The sequence below is a fragment of the Leuresthes tenuis genome, unplaced genomic scaffold, assembly GCF_036924035.1.
Source record: "Leuresthes tenuis unplaced genomic scaffold, fLeuTen1.0.hap1 SCAF_15, whole genome shotgun sequence".
NCBI lineage: Eukaryota > Metazoa > Chordata > Actinopteri > Atheriniformes > Atherinopsidae > Leuresthes > Leuresthes tenuis.
The window spans coordinates 24,025,719-24,042,982 of record NW_027325369.1 but is presented as its reverse complement, the minus strand read 5'-3'; the positions used below and the strand labels follow the sequence as shown (position 1 = coordinate 24,042,982).

The 17,264-nt window shown below is 40.2% G+C and overlaps 4 protein-coding genes across 5 annotated transcripts; 3 read left to right on the top strand and 1 right to left on the bottom strand.

Moving 5' to 3' along the window:
• Nucleotides 1-866: 866 nt before the first annotated feature.
• angel1 (angel homolog 1 (Drosophila)) lies at nucleotides 867-5,932 on the bottom strand. 2 transcript variants are annotated; one of them, XM_072365482.1, is made up of 10 exons: nucleotides 5,847-5,932; nucleotides 4,627-5,355; nucleotides 4,265-4,479; nucleotides 4,093-4,162; nucleotides 3,559-4,001; nucleotides 3,251-3,392; nucleotides 3,035-3,145; nucleotides 2,896-2,929; nucleotides 2,543-2,706; nucleotides 867-2,424 (listed from the first exon to the last, which is right to left on the bottom strand). In XM_072365482.1, exons 1-10 carry the CDS (start codon nucleotides 5,911-5,913, stop codon nucleotides 2,264-2,266), a joined length of 2,136 nt encoding a protein of 711 aa, XP_072221583.1. In that variant the 5' UTR covers nucleotides 5,914-5,932; the 3' UTR covers nucleotides 867-2,263. The 2 variants fall into 2 exon arrangements, with proteins under 2 accessions (XP_072221583.1, XP_072221584.1); XM_072365483.1 differs by having other exon boundaries at nucleotides 867-2,421.
• Nucleotides 5,933-6,454: 522 nt separating this feature from the next.
• On the top strand, nucleotides 6,455-10,206 carry LOC140269829 (uncharacterized). The gene is made up of 13 exons (XM_072364809.1): nucleotides 6,455-6,557; nucleotides 6,759-6,952; nucleotides 7,028-7,135; nucleotides 7,234-7,327; nucleotides 7,552-7,601; nucleotides 7,703-7,784; nucleotides 7,978-8,063; nucleotides 8,135-8,329; nucleotides 8,421-8,516; nucleotides 8,695-8,838; nucleotides 9,003-9,107; nucleotides 9,246-9,331; nucleotides 9,597-10,206. Exons 1-13 carry the CDS (start codon nucleotides 6,455-6,457, stop codon nucleotides 10,204-10,206), a joined length of 1,953 nt encoding a protein of 650 aa, XP_072220910.1.
• A 402-nt stretch (nucleotides 10,207-10,608) lies between these two features.
• Nucleotides 10,609-12,346, top strand: olfm4.1 (olfactomedin 4, tandem duplicate 1). Its single transcript, XM_072364808.1, is given in 5 exon segments — nucleotides 10,609-10,662; nucleotides 10,746-10,916; nucleotides 11,003-11,215; nucleotides 11,303-11,450; nucleotides 11,526-12,346. Coding segments are annotated over 5 exon segments (1,407 nt in total).
• A 2,015-nt stretch (nucleotides 12,347-14,361) lies between these two features.
• Nucleotides 14,362-16,093, top strand: olfm4.2 (olfactomedin 4, tandem duplicate 2). Its single transcript, XM_072366038.1, has 5 exons — nucleotides 14,362-14,418; nucleotides 14,522-14,689; nucleotides 14,779-14,991; nucleotides 15,072-15,213; nucleotides 15,300-16,093. Exons 1-5 carry the CDS (start codon nucleotides 14,362-14,364, stop codon nucleotides 16,091-16,093), a joined length of 1,374 nt encoding a protein of 457 aa, XP_072222139.1.
• Nucleotides 16,094-17,264: the final 1,171 nt, after the last annotated feature.

The window sequence follows — 17,264 nt, the reverse complement described above, 5'->3', positions numbered from 1 at the left end:
TATGCTATGCAAGAGTTATCATAAGGGGTTCTGCTGGTTTTATGGACCCGCTCAATGGATGGATGGATGTGTGCCTCACAGCACAGCAAGCAGCTCGGAAGGGTTGCATTAAATTAAAAACAGATATCAAGGATCCACTTGGTGTAAGAGCTAAATATATATCAGAGAGCTTTGTGTCAGTTAATATGCTGTCAAGAGTGTTTTAAGATATGGACGGCTTAGGTCTCTAGAATAGAGTTTGTTAATATTACTACAGCTGCCTTTTGAAGTTATGAAGAAATATATATGAAATACATCCAAATGTGTTGTTATTACAATCAAGAAGATTCAAGACATCAAACATATTGCACACTCGTGCTGTCACTGTCTTTATGAGAAGGCATAATGTCCTATTTGGTTAAAAATCTACTGATCCACTTTACTTTCCTCCATACAATTGGAACCACAGGGGAGATTATTAAGCACAGCGTCATTCCTCTCTGCACCAGTTTTAAACTCAGAGGATTTCATTGTGTTAGCAAGAAGGAATGTGATGATGAGTGAGGGGAAGAGTCCAACTGAAAAGAAAAACATTTGCAGGCATTCTACGGAAAATACTCAAGTACCCCTTACTGAGTGCCATCGTGTATTACACCCAACAACGTGCATGAATTATTCATTCACGCATCAAGCACGCACACATGCACACTGACAAAATAAGCACCCAGAAGAGTGGGAACGGGAGGGGAAAGGCATACATTTAGGTCAAAATATTAGCACTAAACCAGAGAAGACACACAGAACCAGAAACCAACTGGAAAATTGAATGTTGCCAGATTACCTGAACTGTCTAAATCATACAGCCGAGCTAAATAATAGTCACACGCTGATAGAAAATATTTATTCAATACTTTTACCCATTTACAAAAATATTTATTTAAAAAAAAAAAGAATATAATTGCAACAGCAAAATGAAGAAGCCAGCATATCATCACTGCCTTCGCTTTTAAACAAACACTAAACAAGTGCCGTCATACCTAAACCAAAGCTTTGCATCATTTTTATTCCTTCACAAAACTATCAATCTTCTGTAGCCAGAAATGAGCCACAAGTCCAACCACACTGACCAAAGACAGAGACAGAGATGGAACCAGTGAGCCTCAGACCTTTGCTTGCAAACTCTCCACAAGGTTGGGAGAAAAAAAAATAAATCTAACTAAAGAAACATTTCTGGGCATCAGTTGAAGGGAGGACCTCATGTTCAAGCGCCTGCAGTTGTAAACACTTATGGATTTGGTTAAGGTATCTGAAGGTGCCTGCAGGTTCTACTGAAACACCCGATTCAAGGTCAAGATCAGCCAGTACGTGTCCCACGACCCTCACCACATGGAGCAGATAGAGTGGATACACTCAATGCCAGATGTACACATGTTGGACAGGGAGGATCTACGGAAGGAGCTGGGGAGACACACTTGAGACACAAGGCTGACGGTACATAAAAGTTTGCAGTCGTTTTCCTGGTTTTTTTTACATATTTTAATCGTCTCTTTATTGCTATTGTTGCCTTCCTCTTTTGGAGAGGATTCAAAACCACTTCCGAATCATGAGGCTTACATTTGCTGTTTCCTTGTTAAAAATGTGCATTTTTGACAGCTTTTTTTTTTTTTTTTTACAGATTACACCAATATAAATCATTGGGGCTCTTCCTGACTAAAACAAATGTTGACGAACGTAATTTATCCTCAAAACAATGGACAGCCTTTAAGTTTCCTTCGACATGCTGTCTCTACATGTGCAGCAGGCAGAGCTGGTCTGCTATTGAGAAGAAATTTTCTCACACACAGCCTGTTCATCACTTCTTATAAGAAAACAATACGAGCAACCTTGATCAACAGCATTGTGTGACAAAAAATATCTAAAATCTCAACATGCATTTCTTCTTTTGTGCTACATGCGCTGATGGAGCAATCCTGGTTTATAACAAGAGTGAGTAAATACACAGAAACACAAGAATCGTTTTATGTCCAATAACCACCTGAGGTCCTGCAGGGCTACAATTACATGTGTAGTGACTGGTTTATAAACTACTGTCCATGTGCCTTTGTGAACATTTAGAGAGAGGAAAAGGACTTTGCAACCCAGCAATAATATATATATATATATATTTTTCTAACTAAATGAAAAAAATAGTGTAATTTCTGTTCTTCCAAGTTCCCATGTAATAAACAGTGTGACACAGGCGTTCGACACCAGGAGGGTAGCATGTTTAGCATCTGCTTTCCTATCATGAAGCATTAAGGTCTAGCTGGAATCGAGCCACCAGACTGAGATGGTCAGAGGGGAATATGTAACTGGGAAGTCCGTTCATCGACCACAAGACATCCTCAGACAGGAGGGAGAGAGAACCAATAAGCTTCAGACCTTTACCTGCAAAGTCTCCACCTGCTGTGGAAAAGATCAAAGACAAAATAAAAACAGAACCCATGAGCTCTATAAAGTAGCACATAACATTTGCAGACATAACATTTAATAATCGGCTGCTAAAAGAAACCTGTCCTCATACCTTTTTGATCAGAGGCACAGCTGCGTTTAGGGGAGTAAAAGATGTAGTCGACAGTAGCTCCCCCTTCGGAGTGCAGGGTTGTAACTTCTGGACTGCCGGTGCCAGGAAGAACGTGCTTATAGACCGACTCCAGGTCTAACCGATGACTGATACTGTGTCTGAACCTGAGAGAAACATCACATTTAGGACCAATCTCATTTCCCCTCAATGAAGTCTCTTCTTTTGTAAACAATAGATTTATTCTGTGACATGACCCATTTGAAATGGTAGCATATTTACAAATGAATAACTCGAATCAATCTGATAACTTGAACATTTATTGTACGATTTAAGTGACCTGGAGCTAAACTGACCTTTTATCATAATCTTGATCTTCCCTCGATGCATCTGTACACAACAACAAAAGAAAACAAGTCTCCAGTTTCCAGGAGCTTTAAAGGGTGGAATGACTGCAAATAATATTGAGCTTTCTGTATCACGCGTCTGTCCCACCTGGTGTGTTGTCGGTCACTCCTGGAATCAGCTTCAGGTCCTGAGGACGAACACATGCAGCTGGACAATATCGCAGCTGCATCATCAAGTCATGGCTGTACTGATATTTCCCTACACAAGAGAGAAAAATACGATCAAACGGAGTTAGAGGAAAGACACATCACCACAGACTGAAAGCAGCTCTAGGAACAAACCAATGGGACTTCTAAAACTGACCTAATTTCTGACTCTGGCTCTCCAACATATTGTTTACAGAGGTGTACTGGCAGTTGTCAGTGATTCCCAGAGAACTGGGCCACAGAGGAGCAAACAGTCTGTGATAACTGGGTTTGTATGACAGGTCCTCTTGGCCTGATATCTGTTGGACATTAAAAATAGATACAAGGTTACTGAGGCAGGTGGTGAGAGCATCAAAACCTGAAAAGATTAGTTTAATGTGAGTAAAACAAACTAGTTTACATAAAGTTATATGGAAGCAGCAGGGTATTTCCCTTAGATAACTGCTGTTTATTCTGTTTTCTCACCATCCACACTGGCAACCCCTGGTAGTGGAGCTTGCTGGTGGTGATCAGCTGGTACAGGGGCATGTGTGGAAGAGAGTTAAAGTCTCCACACAATATAACGTTACAGTGTTCACCTTTGACCTTACAGGATTTGATCACGGCATCAATTTCTGCCAACATGATTGCTAACTGAGCAAGCTTCACGTCACCCCTCTTGGGGTTGAAGAGCAGGTGTGTGTTGGCCACACACAGGGGTGGACCCTCCTCCTTCGCCTCTCCTCCCTCAGCGACCACTGGCTTGAGCAGCAATACGATGCCCACATTGTGCCGGTCCAGGAGCTCCGTCTCAGGTCTGAAGAACTCCACCTTAGTGACAGCAACCTCAGAGAAGCAACTAGTGCGATAGCAAACAGCGCAGCCGTCTGTCTTGGTACCCGTGCGCCGCTTGAAGACACAGGTGTAGCCTAGACAACAACATGAAGAGAAAATGAGTAGTGTCTTTGTCACATTACCCCCCAACATTACTATTCCACTGTTTTGTCTGAGGTGACCAACCCATCTGAGACAGCACAGGATGGAGCTGTTCATGATAGTGGTTCTCCTGAACCTCTTGGAGACACAATATCTACACCCAAGCAGAGACACACAAGTTATTAGCAGTAATGTAGAATATAAAATGTAGCTCTTTTGATTTTCTGAGGAGAAAAAAAAGTTCCATTTAACTCACATCTGGTGCCCATTTTTCTATTTCCTCTAAAAGCAGACTGCAGCGGTAGCTCCAGTCCAGCACTTCTGGGGGGCAGTGTACGTAAAGATGGTGGTTGGTGTCCAAGAGGTCCTGAGCAAGGATGTTGTAGGACATGACAGTGAAGTCCATTGAGGCCTTTTTGAATGCTAAAGGCTCGACTGTTGCATCCAATTCCTCCCATACTCTCCACATAACTGTGAGAAGGACAAACATACAAATAAGGCGACTCAGAGCTGAATATTAAATTACATATAGATGACGATGGAGAAGTGAGTGTACAGAAGTCTCATTGTAGCTAATGCAATTCAAATGATAAAAAAAAAAAAAAAAACTCTTCTCACCTTCAAAGGGCACCTCGATCTGAGGGTAATAACTTGCCGCAGGAAAGTGCCACAGTGGGCACTGCACTTCTTCTGCCAGACCGGGCCCCACGGGGAAGTGCCACCCGGTTTGTGTATCATGTTGCTCACTAAGTTTAAGATGGGTTTCAGTGTTGGAGAGAAGGGAGGCAAGTACGAGCGGAGAACTGTCCCCTCCATCAGAGGCAGCACCTGCAGTAGATACTACATATTCATCCCAGCACTCTGTCATTCTAAGCGCCTCAAGAGGAGTTACTGACTCTTCAACGGTTTGTATTTGTTCCTGAACTGTACAAGTAGTTCCTTGTATGCTGTCTTCTATTTGCAGGCACTTTACTTGTGCCAAAAGTGCTTGCTCTGGACTGATATCTTCAGATGTAAAAGTATTTTCATCCTCCATGTCTGGCTTCCCCTGTTTGGGACCTTCTACTTCTTCGTGCTGTGCAGAATGCACCTCACTCATTCTTGAAGCTGTATTATTCTTTGGGTGTTTATGCAGGACAGCTGTCAGCAGTTCCTTGTCCATGTCGGGTCTTGTATTGTTGTCCTCCGTTACTTGTTCATTTACCCTCTCTTTCGTCTCCCCTTTCGTTTCCCCCCACTGGTCCAGCAAGGCTGTCTGAGACTCGGTGAATCGAACTGTGCCAGCACCACCATCCCACACCGATGTGCTATCAACCACAGCAGGAGAGGGACCCTTCTCTGAACTTTCTGTAAAACAAAACAAATGTAAGAGAACAGCAATGCAGAGACACTGCGATAAAGAGCCATTTTCTCTGTTCATGAGCATCACTGATTGTCAACAGTGACTAAACAGACAGTTCAAACGGGGAAACTTTGCCAAACCAAACATAAAATACTGTACCCCACAAAAAAGCAAACATGCATTAGCGTCATGACGTCACAGCGAGTGCCAAAAGCATAAACACAACAGGTGCAAGCTAACACAAGTTAGCAAGCTGCATTTTGAAAACTTAACACTCTATCCGTTTTCACAAAAGATCGAACAGTATGTTACTTTATGATTAGAAACCAGGCTCATGTCACACTGAGCTTTCTGGCGACAAAAACTGAATCGCCAGCCAAACTCCTCCTCCGCAGCGAGCTTAAGTTTATTTTAGCTCGTAGCAGCCAAAGGTTACTGTGAAGTTTTAAAGCTGTTTTAAACAAAAACATCCTTGCAAAACGCTGCAAAAATTTACCTGTGGGTCGACTGGTTAAGTAGCGCGACAAGGGGTAGAGCGCATAAAACAGCAAGCTGCCAATCATGTTTCTCTCCTAAAATCGGCACATGCGCACTCTGAAGGTGTTGATGTAAAAGGTTATGGGTCAAAAGTGAAACGTCACCAATAAGGGCTAAGGACACTATATATATATGTGTGTGTGTGTTGAATTAAATTGTTTAGTATTAAATTAATTCTATTGGAATACACACACATGTATATGTACATATAGAGAATAACAAGAAAAATATGCAACTTTCAATAAAAATAATTTAATACTAAACAATTTAATTCAACACAGGACCTTATTATCCAATGTCATGCTGAACTCAGTATGTTTTGCATTGTGTTGCTAAGGGCACAAGATGGTAACTACACAGAGGCATAAATTGTTTATGCCACTTTACGTGATACATTACCTGAGGGTTAAAATTACCTGCTTCACAGCACCGGCCTGTTTCATTTGACAGTACTGGCTCTTACAGGCCACATTAAAAGGAGCAACAACACACATATGATTGTGTATTTTCTCTCAATCCAGCACATTGATGCAATGAAAAAGACATAAACTTTGACAGTAGGCGATGATGTCTGTACCCTCCTTAGAGACCCTCAGCCTGAAAGATGACTGTTCATCCCCAACACTACCACACGATTGGGACAAGTTTGACAAAGACTTGGAGTCAGATGGTAAGGACCTTCCTTGAAGTTGTTGGGTAAACACTGTTCTTGACATTTTGCAGGTCTTATTGATATAATACATTGCAGTTACAGTATGTAAAGTTTCTTTGCGTGGGTAAAGTTTTTTTTTACATAGTGTTACTGAGAAATGATATATGCAAGGGCCATCTCAGTGACTCTCGCTTCTTAATGGCTTATTCATAGACCAAGAACAAGAAGAGAACAAGAAGAGCAAGAAGAACAAGAAGGAGATGTCTGTGGCTGAGGTGTACGTGCAGGCATGCACGCTGGTGGGTGTAGTTCCAGTCTCTTACTTTATTCGAAACATTGGATCTCCAATTATGACACTCAGCCACCATGGGCTTGGACCTTTGGGGTGCAAAGCACTCGCTATTGCATTAGTGGTGAGTTGAGCGTGCAAATTTGTCACTAAGAGAGACTCTTTTAATTAATAGGTCTGATGAGCTTTTTGTATTTAGGCTGATATGCACATTAACACTCTGGAACTGGCAGACAATCACATTCAAGCTGAAGGAGCCAAATACCTGGTGGAGATGTTGAAGGCTAATTTCACCGTTCAGCACCTGGTATGTAAGACTGCAAAGAGACCACTAGGGGGCACAAGTGTCTTGCAAGTCGGAATGTTAAACAAGCACACACCTTTTATATTTTTTCTGTTGTTCAGGATTTGTCCAACAACCATTTGAAGTCTGCTGGAGCTGAGCATGTAACCAAAATGTTGCTGGACAACATTTCACTAAAATCCATTAAACTTTCAGGTAATGGACACTTATGAGTGTGTCTCCTGCAGGGTGATGCACTGAGACCATTAAGCTTCCATGTTTTAATGATTTCCAGGATTAAGTGAAGGCAAACTTTTTTTTTTAAATCATCCATTTCTGAAAATATAAGTTAAATTATTGGTTATAATAATTAAGGGAATCAGGTACTAAAATATTGTTTTTTACACATTTAAATAGGTATGTTCTTTTTCTACATGCAGGAAATGGATTCACAGATGATGATGCACAATATTTTGCAGATGCCTTGTCAGTAAGTTACCAATGATCTAATCAAATTATTATTTAGTTTGTTCTTAATGGCCATTCTTTTACTATTGACAGTTATTGCTTTGCATTTATTTTTGTATTCAGACCAATTCCAGAATAAAGGAACTAGGCCTGAGCCACAATGAGTTTTGTGGAAGAGGAGGAGAGCATTTAGGACAGCTTCTGGGTATCGTACATTTCACTAGTTTTTCATATCATTGCAGATTTGCAATGTAATGCAGATTACTGCATACAAACAATGAGATGCGGTTACAGCAGTGAATGCAAGATCTTTCTGTTCTCTTCTGTTTCTTTGTTTGTTCTTTTGTGTGTGTGTGTGTGTGTTTGCTTCTTTCATTTTAATCACTCATTATTTGCAGCAAACAATGAAGGCCTAGAGGTGCTCGACCTCAGCTGGAATCATCTTAGAATGAAAGGGTCTGTGGCTTTTTGCGCTGGACTAAAGGTATGGCTGTGTAACAAAATAGATATAATTACTGGCTCTGTGAGTAAACATCAACCCGTGTCTGTGTTTAGGTGAATATGATGTTAAAACACCTTGACTTATCATGGAACGGTTTTGGGAATGAGGGAGCTTTGGCCATGGGAGAGGCCCTAAAATTCAACAACACTCTGGTGCATCTCAACCTCAACAACAATCGCCTCACCAATGAGGGAGTCAGCATGCTGTGCAGGGGTCTTGAATACAATGACACGCTCCGAGTACTGCTGGTGGGTGGATAAAGTTGTACTGGGCCATATTCGTTGCCACCTAGGCCTCATATATACTGTTACGTGATGTTTTATCCTTTTGTCCTTGTAGCTGGCTTATAACTCTTTAACAGTAGAGGGCGCTCTGGCCCTGGTCAATTTGGTGAAAAACACACCTCGAACTGCCGTGGAGGAGATCAACATATGTGTGAGTGACAGCTGCACTGTCATTACATTATATTTGATCACAGTGTCAGCCAGTCACATTACACTGCATAGTTTACGTTTGTGTTCATGTTAATCAAGAAAAGACTGCATGGCTTCTTTTAAGTTTTGGTGAAGTACAAAGATGCTACATGCTCTGTATTCTGTGTATATCTGAACAGAATGTACTGGTAGATGAGAATTTTGTGAATCTGTTGGAGGTAACATGTCAGGAGCATCCTGGTCTGGATGTGCTGTACGGAGGTGTGGGAGGCTTTATCGCAAAGAAGCCACCAAAACGAGTCGATCCAATGAAAGTCATCCAGGTCTGTTGGGTCTGAATCAAAGTTCAGAAAATCTATTGTGAAAAATATGTAGATCATATTCTGTATATAAATGTTCTAAAATGACTTCTAATACATATATACATAATATATATATATATATATTTTTGATTTAATTAAAATATTTCCCCTCAATGTTTCTGAAGGATTATCTTGATAACCGCAAGCTGCGCCTGTGGGATTTCTTTCGGAACATTGACAAAGATGGCACCATGCGAGTCCCTGTGGCTGACTTCAGGAGGGCAGTTCAGGTTTCTGAACTAATCAATATATAGACCTGTGTGGAGTTGCTGAGGCTACTGAGATGTTGAATGTCCACCTAAATTGCCACAAGAAATCATCCATGATAAAAGAAACACTTTGTGTGTTTGTGCGTGTGAAACTGTTAGCAATCCAGCATTCCTTTGGATCGATACCAGATTGAGGAGCTCATCCAGAGACTTGATCGTGACAGGACGGGAATTGTGGACTACAGGTGAGCATTTCCCATATTGTTTGATTATAATGATAAACCTTCTAAATTGATTTATTGTTGGAGCATACTGGGTGATGATGCTTATACAATTATTAGTTTTTATTACTGTTTGACATCATAGTTGAAACAATTGTGTTATTGGTATCATATAGGCTCATAAAGACGCCTTCAAAAGTTATGTTGTAAAAGATGGCTGTTCGTGTATGGGAAAGACAGGAATGTAATAAAATGGCTAAATAAAATGTTATCTGGTGTTTGCGTCCAGGGGACTGGCCGATACGAGGAAACAAATGATGAGAAATCACCGCCGCCAATTGAGGAAGGTTGAGTCCCGCCAGAAGAAAGAGAAGCAGAAGAGTGACCGCATCCTGAAAACCTTTCAGAGTGCTGTGGAGGCAGTCACACCTCGCAGCTCCATGGTCATTTCCCCAGGAGCAGCCAGAGAAGAGTCGAGTGGCCCTCAACCATTTTCAGCAACCCCTCTCAGCTCTTGGCACCACATTGTCATGTCAAACAGCAGTCGCTACTCTGTCACTAATCTGAGTAACGAGCACATCCACCTGCCCATGTTAGGAGGCACCTCACCTTACCGTCCCACGAGCTCTCCGGCGATGCGCTCCTACTCACAACCCAACCTGCTGGCTGACTCCCCTCGCTCTGCGCCAGGCAAGCCTATCTCTGCTCAGGGAGTTTGCTCTGATCCAGAGATGGGCCACAGCAAGCTTAGTCCCACTGCTAACAGCCTGACCAGGTCCAGGCCAGCTCTCAATGCTAAGCAGCCAGAGGGTAAAGTCCATACCAAGAAAGTAAAGAAAAAGAAAGCAAAGAAACATGCAGATAAAGACTCGAAGAATCTTAAGAAAACTGTCAAGTAATATTAAAACCTGACATTTGGATCTTTTTTTTTTCTGGGTTTCTTTGTTATGCACAATTACTGGAATTTCATTATTTATTATCTTTTTGTAATATGGTGCCTAAGATGCTTCTCGGTCAGTCAGTGTTTAATAAAGTTTGCAACTGAAGGAGACAGACCATCTGACAAGATAGAATGTGAAACTCACCTCTGACACACCCACATACGAATGGATGGTTTAGCAAACATCTCCATATCTAAATTCTAAGAGCTAAAGACAATGGTAGGAGTGTATCCTGACATGTGCCTTGGGCAACAATACTGTGAACTAGGCAGGTGCTGCATCCTGCAGTAGGTTGTGATAAGGCTATTTAAACTGTGAAGATCCAGCCATTTCAGTCATAACCACTCTGACTGCACCAGAATGAGTTGCACTCTGATTTTCTCAGCCCTGCTGAGCTCCACGATGGCTGCAGGGGTGTGTATGGCATATCGTAAAATTAAATTCAAATTATGCATATTTTTTCTTTGATGCACTTATAACTATACTCCTATACTCAGGGTGTAGGCCGATGGAGTTCAGGGATTGCCAGGAATGAAACAGGAGGTGGAGGACACAGCTGTACCTGCGATGCGTTCCTGCCCAGTTAAACTTTTCCTGTGGGAGATTTGGTGGCGGTAGAGCACACTGCTGTGGAGATCTCACACAAACTGGAGCTGGAGATGGGCAAAGTACTCAGCAAGCACATGTAATGAGTGATGGCATATTTGTGACAGACAAAAAATGTAAAATGTTTTTTATTCTCGATTCATTTTAGCTGGTGGACTATGAAACCAAGCTGACAGAGTATGCAGAAAAGATCATAAAGCTGACAGTGGACATCGAGCAAATGGAGAAGAACCCTGATGACTACAGTGAAGCCGACCTGGAAGAAATAACAGTGCAGATCAAACAAGTGGAGGCCCTGATTAAAGAGCTGCAGCTCTCCATCAGTGGCTCCACCACTGTGTTCGAGTCCCTGCATGTACAGGTATGTCCTGAGCTGCAGTCGTGCTCAATGTCACCACAACTGTGGTTTCAAAGGTTATCTAATGCTAAAGCATGTGTCATCTTTCAGATCACAGTCATGGTGGATACCCTGGATAGGCTGGAGAAAATCTACGACAAGAATTTGGTTCTCGTCACCCGCCGGGAATACATAAAGGTGCAGCTGCAACTGGAGGAGTGTGAAAGACGCCACCAGGAGCTTTTCAACCCCAACATTGGTAAAATGATTTACACTATCATGTTAGCTGAAAGCCCTCTTTGGACTCATGACTAATTATCCTCTCTCTCCGTAGGCTCTTGTGCACACACTGGTATAATCAAGGTTAGCAAGCCCCAGGTGAGCCATTTGAATGCCCATCTGAGCACAAGCCACATATTTGGAGGCTGGGGGAAAGATTCAAAACCTCTGCCTGACAGAAAGTCTATGTACTGGTACTCTGGGTACTCTAGTTCTTCTATTGTTGACATCAGATTCTACACGAACTACAAAAACCTAATATTGAGAAACCACTTTGAGCATCACAATTTACAAAGCAACTGGTATGGTACAGGAAGCAATTTTATCATACGTGAAAATACTTTGTATTATCAGATTAATAATCCCTTTGGATTGGCTAAACTGAATTTCACCAGCATGAAATATGAGTCTCGGGTGATTGCCAGGGCTAGCAACAGATTCTCTTACTCTAACTCTCCCAATCAGAACTTTGACTTTTCTGCCGATGAAACCGGTTTGTGGGTGACCTACTCCACAGAGGAGTCCGGCGGTCGGATGGTCATTGCTAAAATAAATGAAGCTTCCTTTGGGATAGAGGAGGAATGGCAGACTAGCACTTATAAGCCAGGTGTGAGCAATGCATTCATGGTGTGTGGTGTATTTTATGCAGTCAGAACAGTTGATATCCAAATGGAAGAGATATTCTACATGTATGACACTAAAACCAAACAGGAGAGCTTCATAAGTGTTCCCTTTGAGAGGTTCCAGGATAAGTATTCCAACCTGGACTACAACCCCACCAACCAGAAGCTCTACATTTACAATGATGGTTACTATGTGAACTACCATCTCTGGTTTAATCACACAGCTCAAACCACTGTGGAACTTTTCTTGTGACCTAAATAATTTTCAGTGATTTATTGAAGTGTCACCTGAGCTGCATGAGGCAACCATTTCGTCTTACTATTCTCTTGTTCTTGTTCTATCTCTCCTTTTCTTGAATGTTAATAAAGTATTTCAAGCATCCCAAAGTGCCATGCTCGTCCTTATTGAAATGCTTATGGATACAGTATATACGTTTTTCCTGATTGAAGATAAAAATATCACAGAATACAGTTGATTTATTACAGATAAAATTGTTGAACTGTACTGAAGAAAAGAATACATACCTTTGTAATTGCAGTTTGGAATAATGGAATGATATTAACATGACTTAAACATTAAATAAAACAGTGTCATCCATATGAAAATGTATTATGATTTATTTACAATTTAATAAACACTGTTTATATAGACACAAAGCAATAAATTAGTTGTGAAATATCTATAATCAATAAAAAATAAATAGAATACCCACATATGTAATGCATTGAGGTTATTTCCTTAAAATTCCTCCTGAAAAACAAAACACCCTCAGATTTACATCCCAACTGTAAAGCCAAACCGAAAAACCTTTGGCAATATGCATAAAATACATGTGAGAAAATTCTGAGTTGGCAGGAGGTCCAGGACAGAGCAATATGTGAAAAAGAGCGGCAACATTTTTGTATCTCCTCCTAATCAAAACTGTAAATCAGAAATTTAAAAAAACAGATTCATAAGAATTATTCAGTAATACCTGTTTTATCTAATCAATTAATTTTATTTTATTTATTTCTATATATATATTTTTTTACAACAAAAAATATCTACTGTTTTCATAATCTGATCTATAGTCTATCAGATTAACCATTTAAAAAACATTTGACAACACATTGTGGTATTTCATGTTTTCTGTTGAACTGATATAGGGAAATGATGAAAATTTTATTTCTATTTGACAAATTTAAAAATGATATTTTGAGAAAATATTTCTGAAAATGCAGTGGTTAAATTCACGTTCAAAATAGGCTATCTAACCATCTATGTTATGTAGCCTAAATGTAAGGTTTATCTACACAAGAATCAACAGTTTTCATGTTTTCATACTGTTGTGTGGTGATTTTTCTGAATAAAATGTTTCTAAAAATGATCCCTCCCTCTGTTTTTTTCACAAATCGTACCCTGTATATATATATATATATATATTCTCCTTTTGGCCTCTCCCTGCATCAGAGGTCACCACAGCGAGTCAATCTTGCATCATTGATTTGGCACGTTTTATGCCGGATGCCATATCTCTATGTCTAGAGATTTATCCTGGCTGCTCTGTATGTACACTTGAGACACTTCATGTGTCAGTGATGTCTCATCAAAACGGACACTACATGCAACACTGAATCCTTATTTTTATATATTTGATTTCTTTTAACAGTCATTTTTGGTAATGTAAAATAGTTTCCTAAAATTTGAGTCCGCTTTTCAGTCACTGTCTACAAGAGGCTCAGTATCTCTTTCTTTTGAGTCATAATGTTTAGAATCACAACCCAAGTCCCATGTATAGGATTATGCGATTTGCCATAAGATTGATGAAGCAATATAATGAACCAAACTGGTTCATATCAGTCATGCATTTCTCACTACTGACTCGAGAACTGACAGTTATAACAAACATTTACAGTTTGAAACATTGTAAAAACAGTGGATAATAATAGTAAAATAAGGGGCGTTCCTACCATGTAACATTTTCACAGTTCAACAGAGACACCATAAATAGTGCTGCAACAAACCACAACATATGATATCTTTCTCATCCACACCCAGTGTTCAAATCAAACCTGATGCAGTGGATCCCTCTGCTCTTACTTTATTATGTGCCAACACGGATATAATCTGCCATTAGCTGCTTGTGAATGAACATCTGTGCATGTGTTGGACTTAGATAATAATCATGTGATGATAGAAGGTGTTTATGATGATCTGATACGGGCTGTCTTTAAAAACCCTTTAGTAAAGGCCACTGTGGAGACTCTTGAGAGTTAAAGTGAGACACAATGTTGCCATTTCTGCTGCTGCTCCTACCAGCTCTCAGTCCTGCTTTGGCCTGGATTGTAAGTGCGCCATATTTTCTGTTAAATCATCCATGTACAGTTGATTTATTAGAGTAAACATGGGGTTTTCTCTCTTTTTTTTTAATGCCATTATCACTTTTAGCCAGTGCAGGATTGGGAATCTGGAAATGTCACTGCATCAGTGGGCTCATCAGGTCAGTGTGTTTGTCGTGTGTATCTACCTGATACCACTTTCCCTGCCGACCGGGTTCAGCACATGCAAGAAGTCAGCAAGGATATGATCCTGGAGGTGGAAATCCAAATGAACAAGGTGCAGTAGAACTGACCAGTAGCACAAACTCTGAAAAAGATATACTGTAAGACATTATTATTGTGTTCCCTGTTTTTTCACTCTTTCAGATGTTGAGCTACGAGGGAAGGCTGGTGATCTACCTCAAGGAACTGGATGATCTGACTTTTAGAGTGTCCATGCTGGGAAGCAACTCTGACAAATACATTAGGTTGGACTTTGAGCTGCTCAGGATTGAGCTCAGAGAATTTGAGGCTCTGGTGTCTCAGCTCAAAAACTCCCTCAACTCCTCCTCGCCCCTGTTTGACAGTCTGCACGATGAGGTGAAATAATGTTTCTTTTAATTTATTTGCAAGTAACAGACTTTCCCTTGTTACAAAATTGGATTTGTTTTTCCCTCAAGATCCGCAACATGACTCGTATTGTGAATCAACTGGAGAGTTATGACAGGAGCAACCTGGAGGTGATCCGCATTGAGTTTGCTAAGCTACAGAAGAGGTTGGAAGACTGCCAACAGGACCAAGATATCATCAAGCCAGATATTGGTAAGGCAGCTACCTATGATGACAGAAAATTGTGCCCAGTTTAAATAATGTCAGTTACTTGCCAACGTGTTTTGCTTTTTTTGCAGGCAACTGCAATCACACTGGAATCTTGAGCATCAGCAAACCAACAGTGAGTCAACTGAATGCTCATCTGGCTCCAAGCTACCTGTACGGTGGCTGGGGAAAAGACTCCAAACCTGTTCGAGGTTATGAGAATATGTATTTCTATGGTGGATATAGCAGTCCCTCAGTGCATAACTTCTACTTGTACTCTGACTATGATAAGCTGATTCTAAGGGATGCATTCAAAGGCCATGACATACCACATGGGGCAGAAGGTACTGGCAACAATTATATTGTTCATGGTAATACTATTTATTATCAGCGCGGTTCACCCTTTAGTATGGGCAAGCTGAATCTGACATCTTCCAAATATGAATACAGAGTGATCCCAGCTGCAAGTCAGACGTTCTCTTATGTCTACTCAATCAATCAGAACATGGATTTTGCAGCTGATGAAAACGGCTTGTGGGTGATGTATGCAACAGAGGAGAGCAAAGGCAAAATTGTCCTTACAAAAATAGATGAGAAATCTTTTGGCATTGAGGATGAGTTGAACACTGGTGTGTTCAAGCAGTCAGCTGGTAATGCTTTCATGGTCTGTGGAGTTATGTATGCCACCAGGTCGGTGGATGTCACCACTGAGGAGATCTTCTATGCATTTGACACCAAAACCAAAGAGGAAAAACACCTCAGCATTCACTTCAAGAAGTTCCAGGACAAATACAGCAACCTGGACTACAATCCGTCTGATCAGAAGCTCTACATGTACAACAATGGATATTATGTGTCCTATAATTTGAGATTTAACAAACAATAATTGCATCGCTTTGAGATCTAGAGTATTGTGATTGATACGTCTGACCTGTTTTCACTTTTTGCATCTAAACCCTACTGAAGCTATGCTCTATAGTGCATACACCTTTTGTTCTCTTTTTGTGAATAAAATCAAACTGAAGCATTAAAATTGTGGTTTGTCTTTAATGTGTATTCATATGCACATTTATAAGATATGATATCTGAAATAATTGCATAACTTGAAATTAAGTCAAGAAAGACAATAAGTTCAATTCTCTACAATAAGATAAATAAATGCAGAATTTGACCCTAATTTTTTTTACTTCAGATCATTATGAAGCAATCAAGGTCAAATTTGGCATCTTACCTGTGGTCTTGTAAGTGTGGAAACCTTTCATAACGTATTTCTATGTCTTTATTCGGAACAAAACAGACAATAGTACATTGGATCAGAGGTTGAACAGAGCAACAACTCTGCTGTGTAATGAGAGTTTCATAATCAAAATGAAATATGTAAAAGAGACACGTTTTAAGTTCTCATAAACAAGTTTTAAAGAAGTAAATGTGCTGTATAATGCGTACTGCCTTAGCAGATTTTGAACAGAAGACAAACTAGTGAAGCGAAGACCATTTAAAAAAAAAACATATATACTGGATGCTTTCCCACACATGCACATTCCGGTTAATTAGACTAGTTTATAAAGAACTTAAAAACATATTTTCAATCAGTTATATTAGAACTTAAACTTAACCAGAAATAAAGACTATCACAGACTCACTTATACATATTTCACTTTAAAGTGAAGTATAGTATGACATAGGGCAAGGTTAAAGGAATATGACACTCAAATGTTCTTTTTTTATATTGAATAACTAATCTTTTCAATATGTAGCTATTTTATCAAATGAAATAAAACAAGAATGTTGCCTCTTGGTCATGATCTGATACACAGTGATTGATACACTAAGTTTCACCTACAGAAATCTATGTGACAAATCTGATCTTTCTGGAATAAAAATTCAAAAATGTGTCCTGTTTTAATCCTGAGCAAAAGTCTGCAAATTAGAAGTGACTTAATGAACATTCAGGAATGGCTGCAACACCCCCCCTCCCCTCCCCCTTTTGTGCTTTTTGGATAAGGTTACAAAGATCAGATGTCAGTGCCATGCTGGAGTTTCTACCCCCTTCTGTA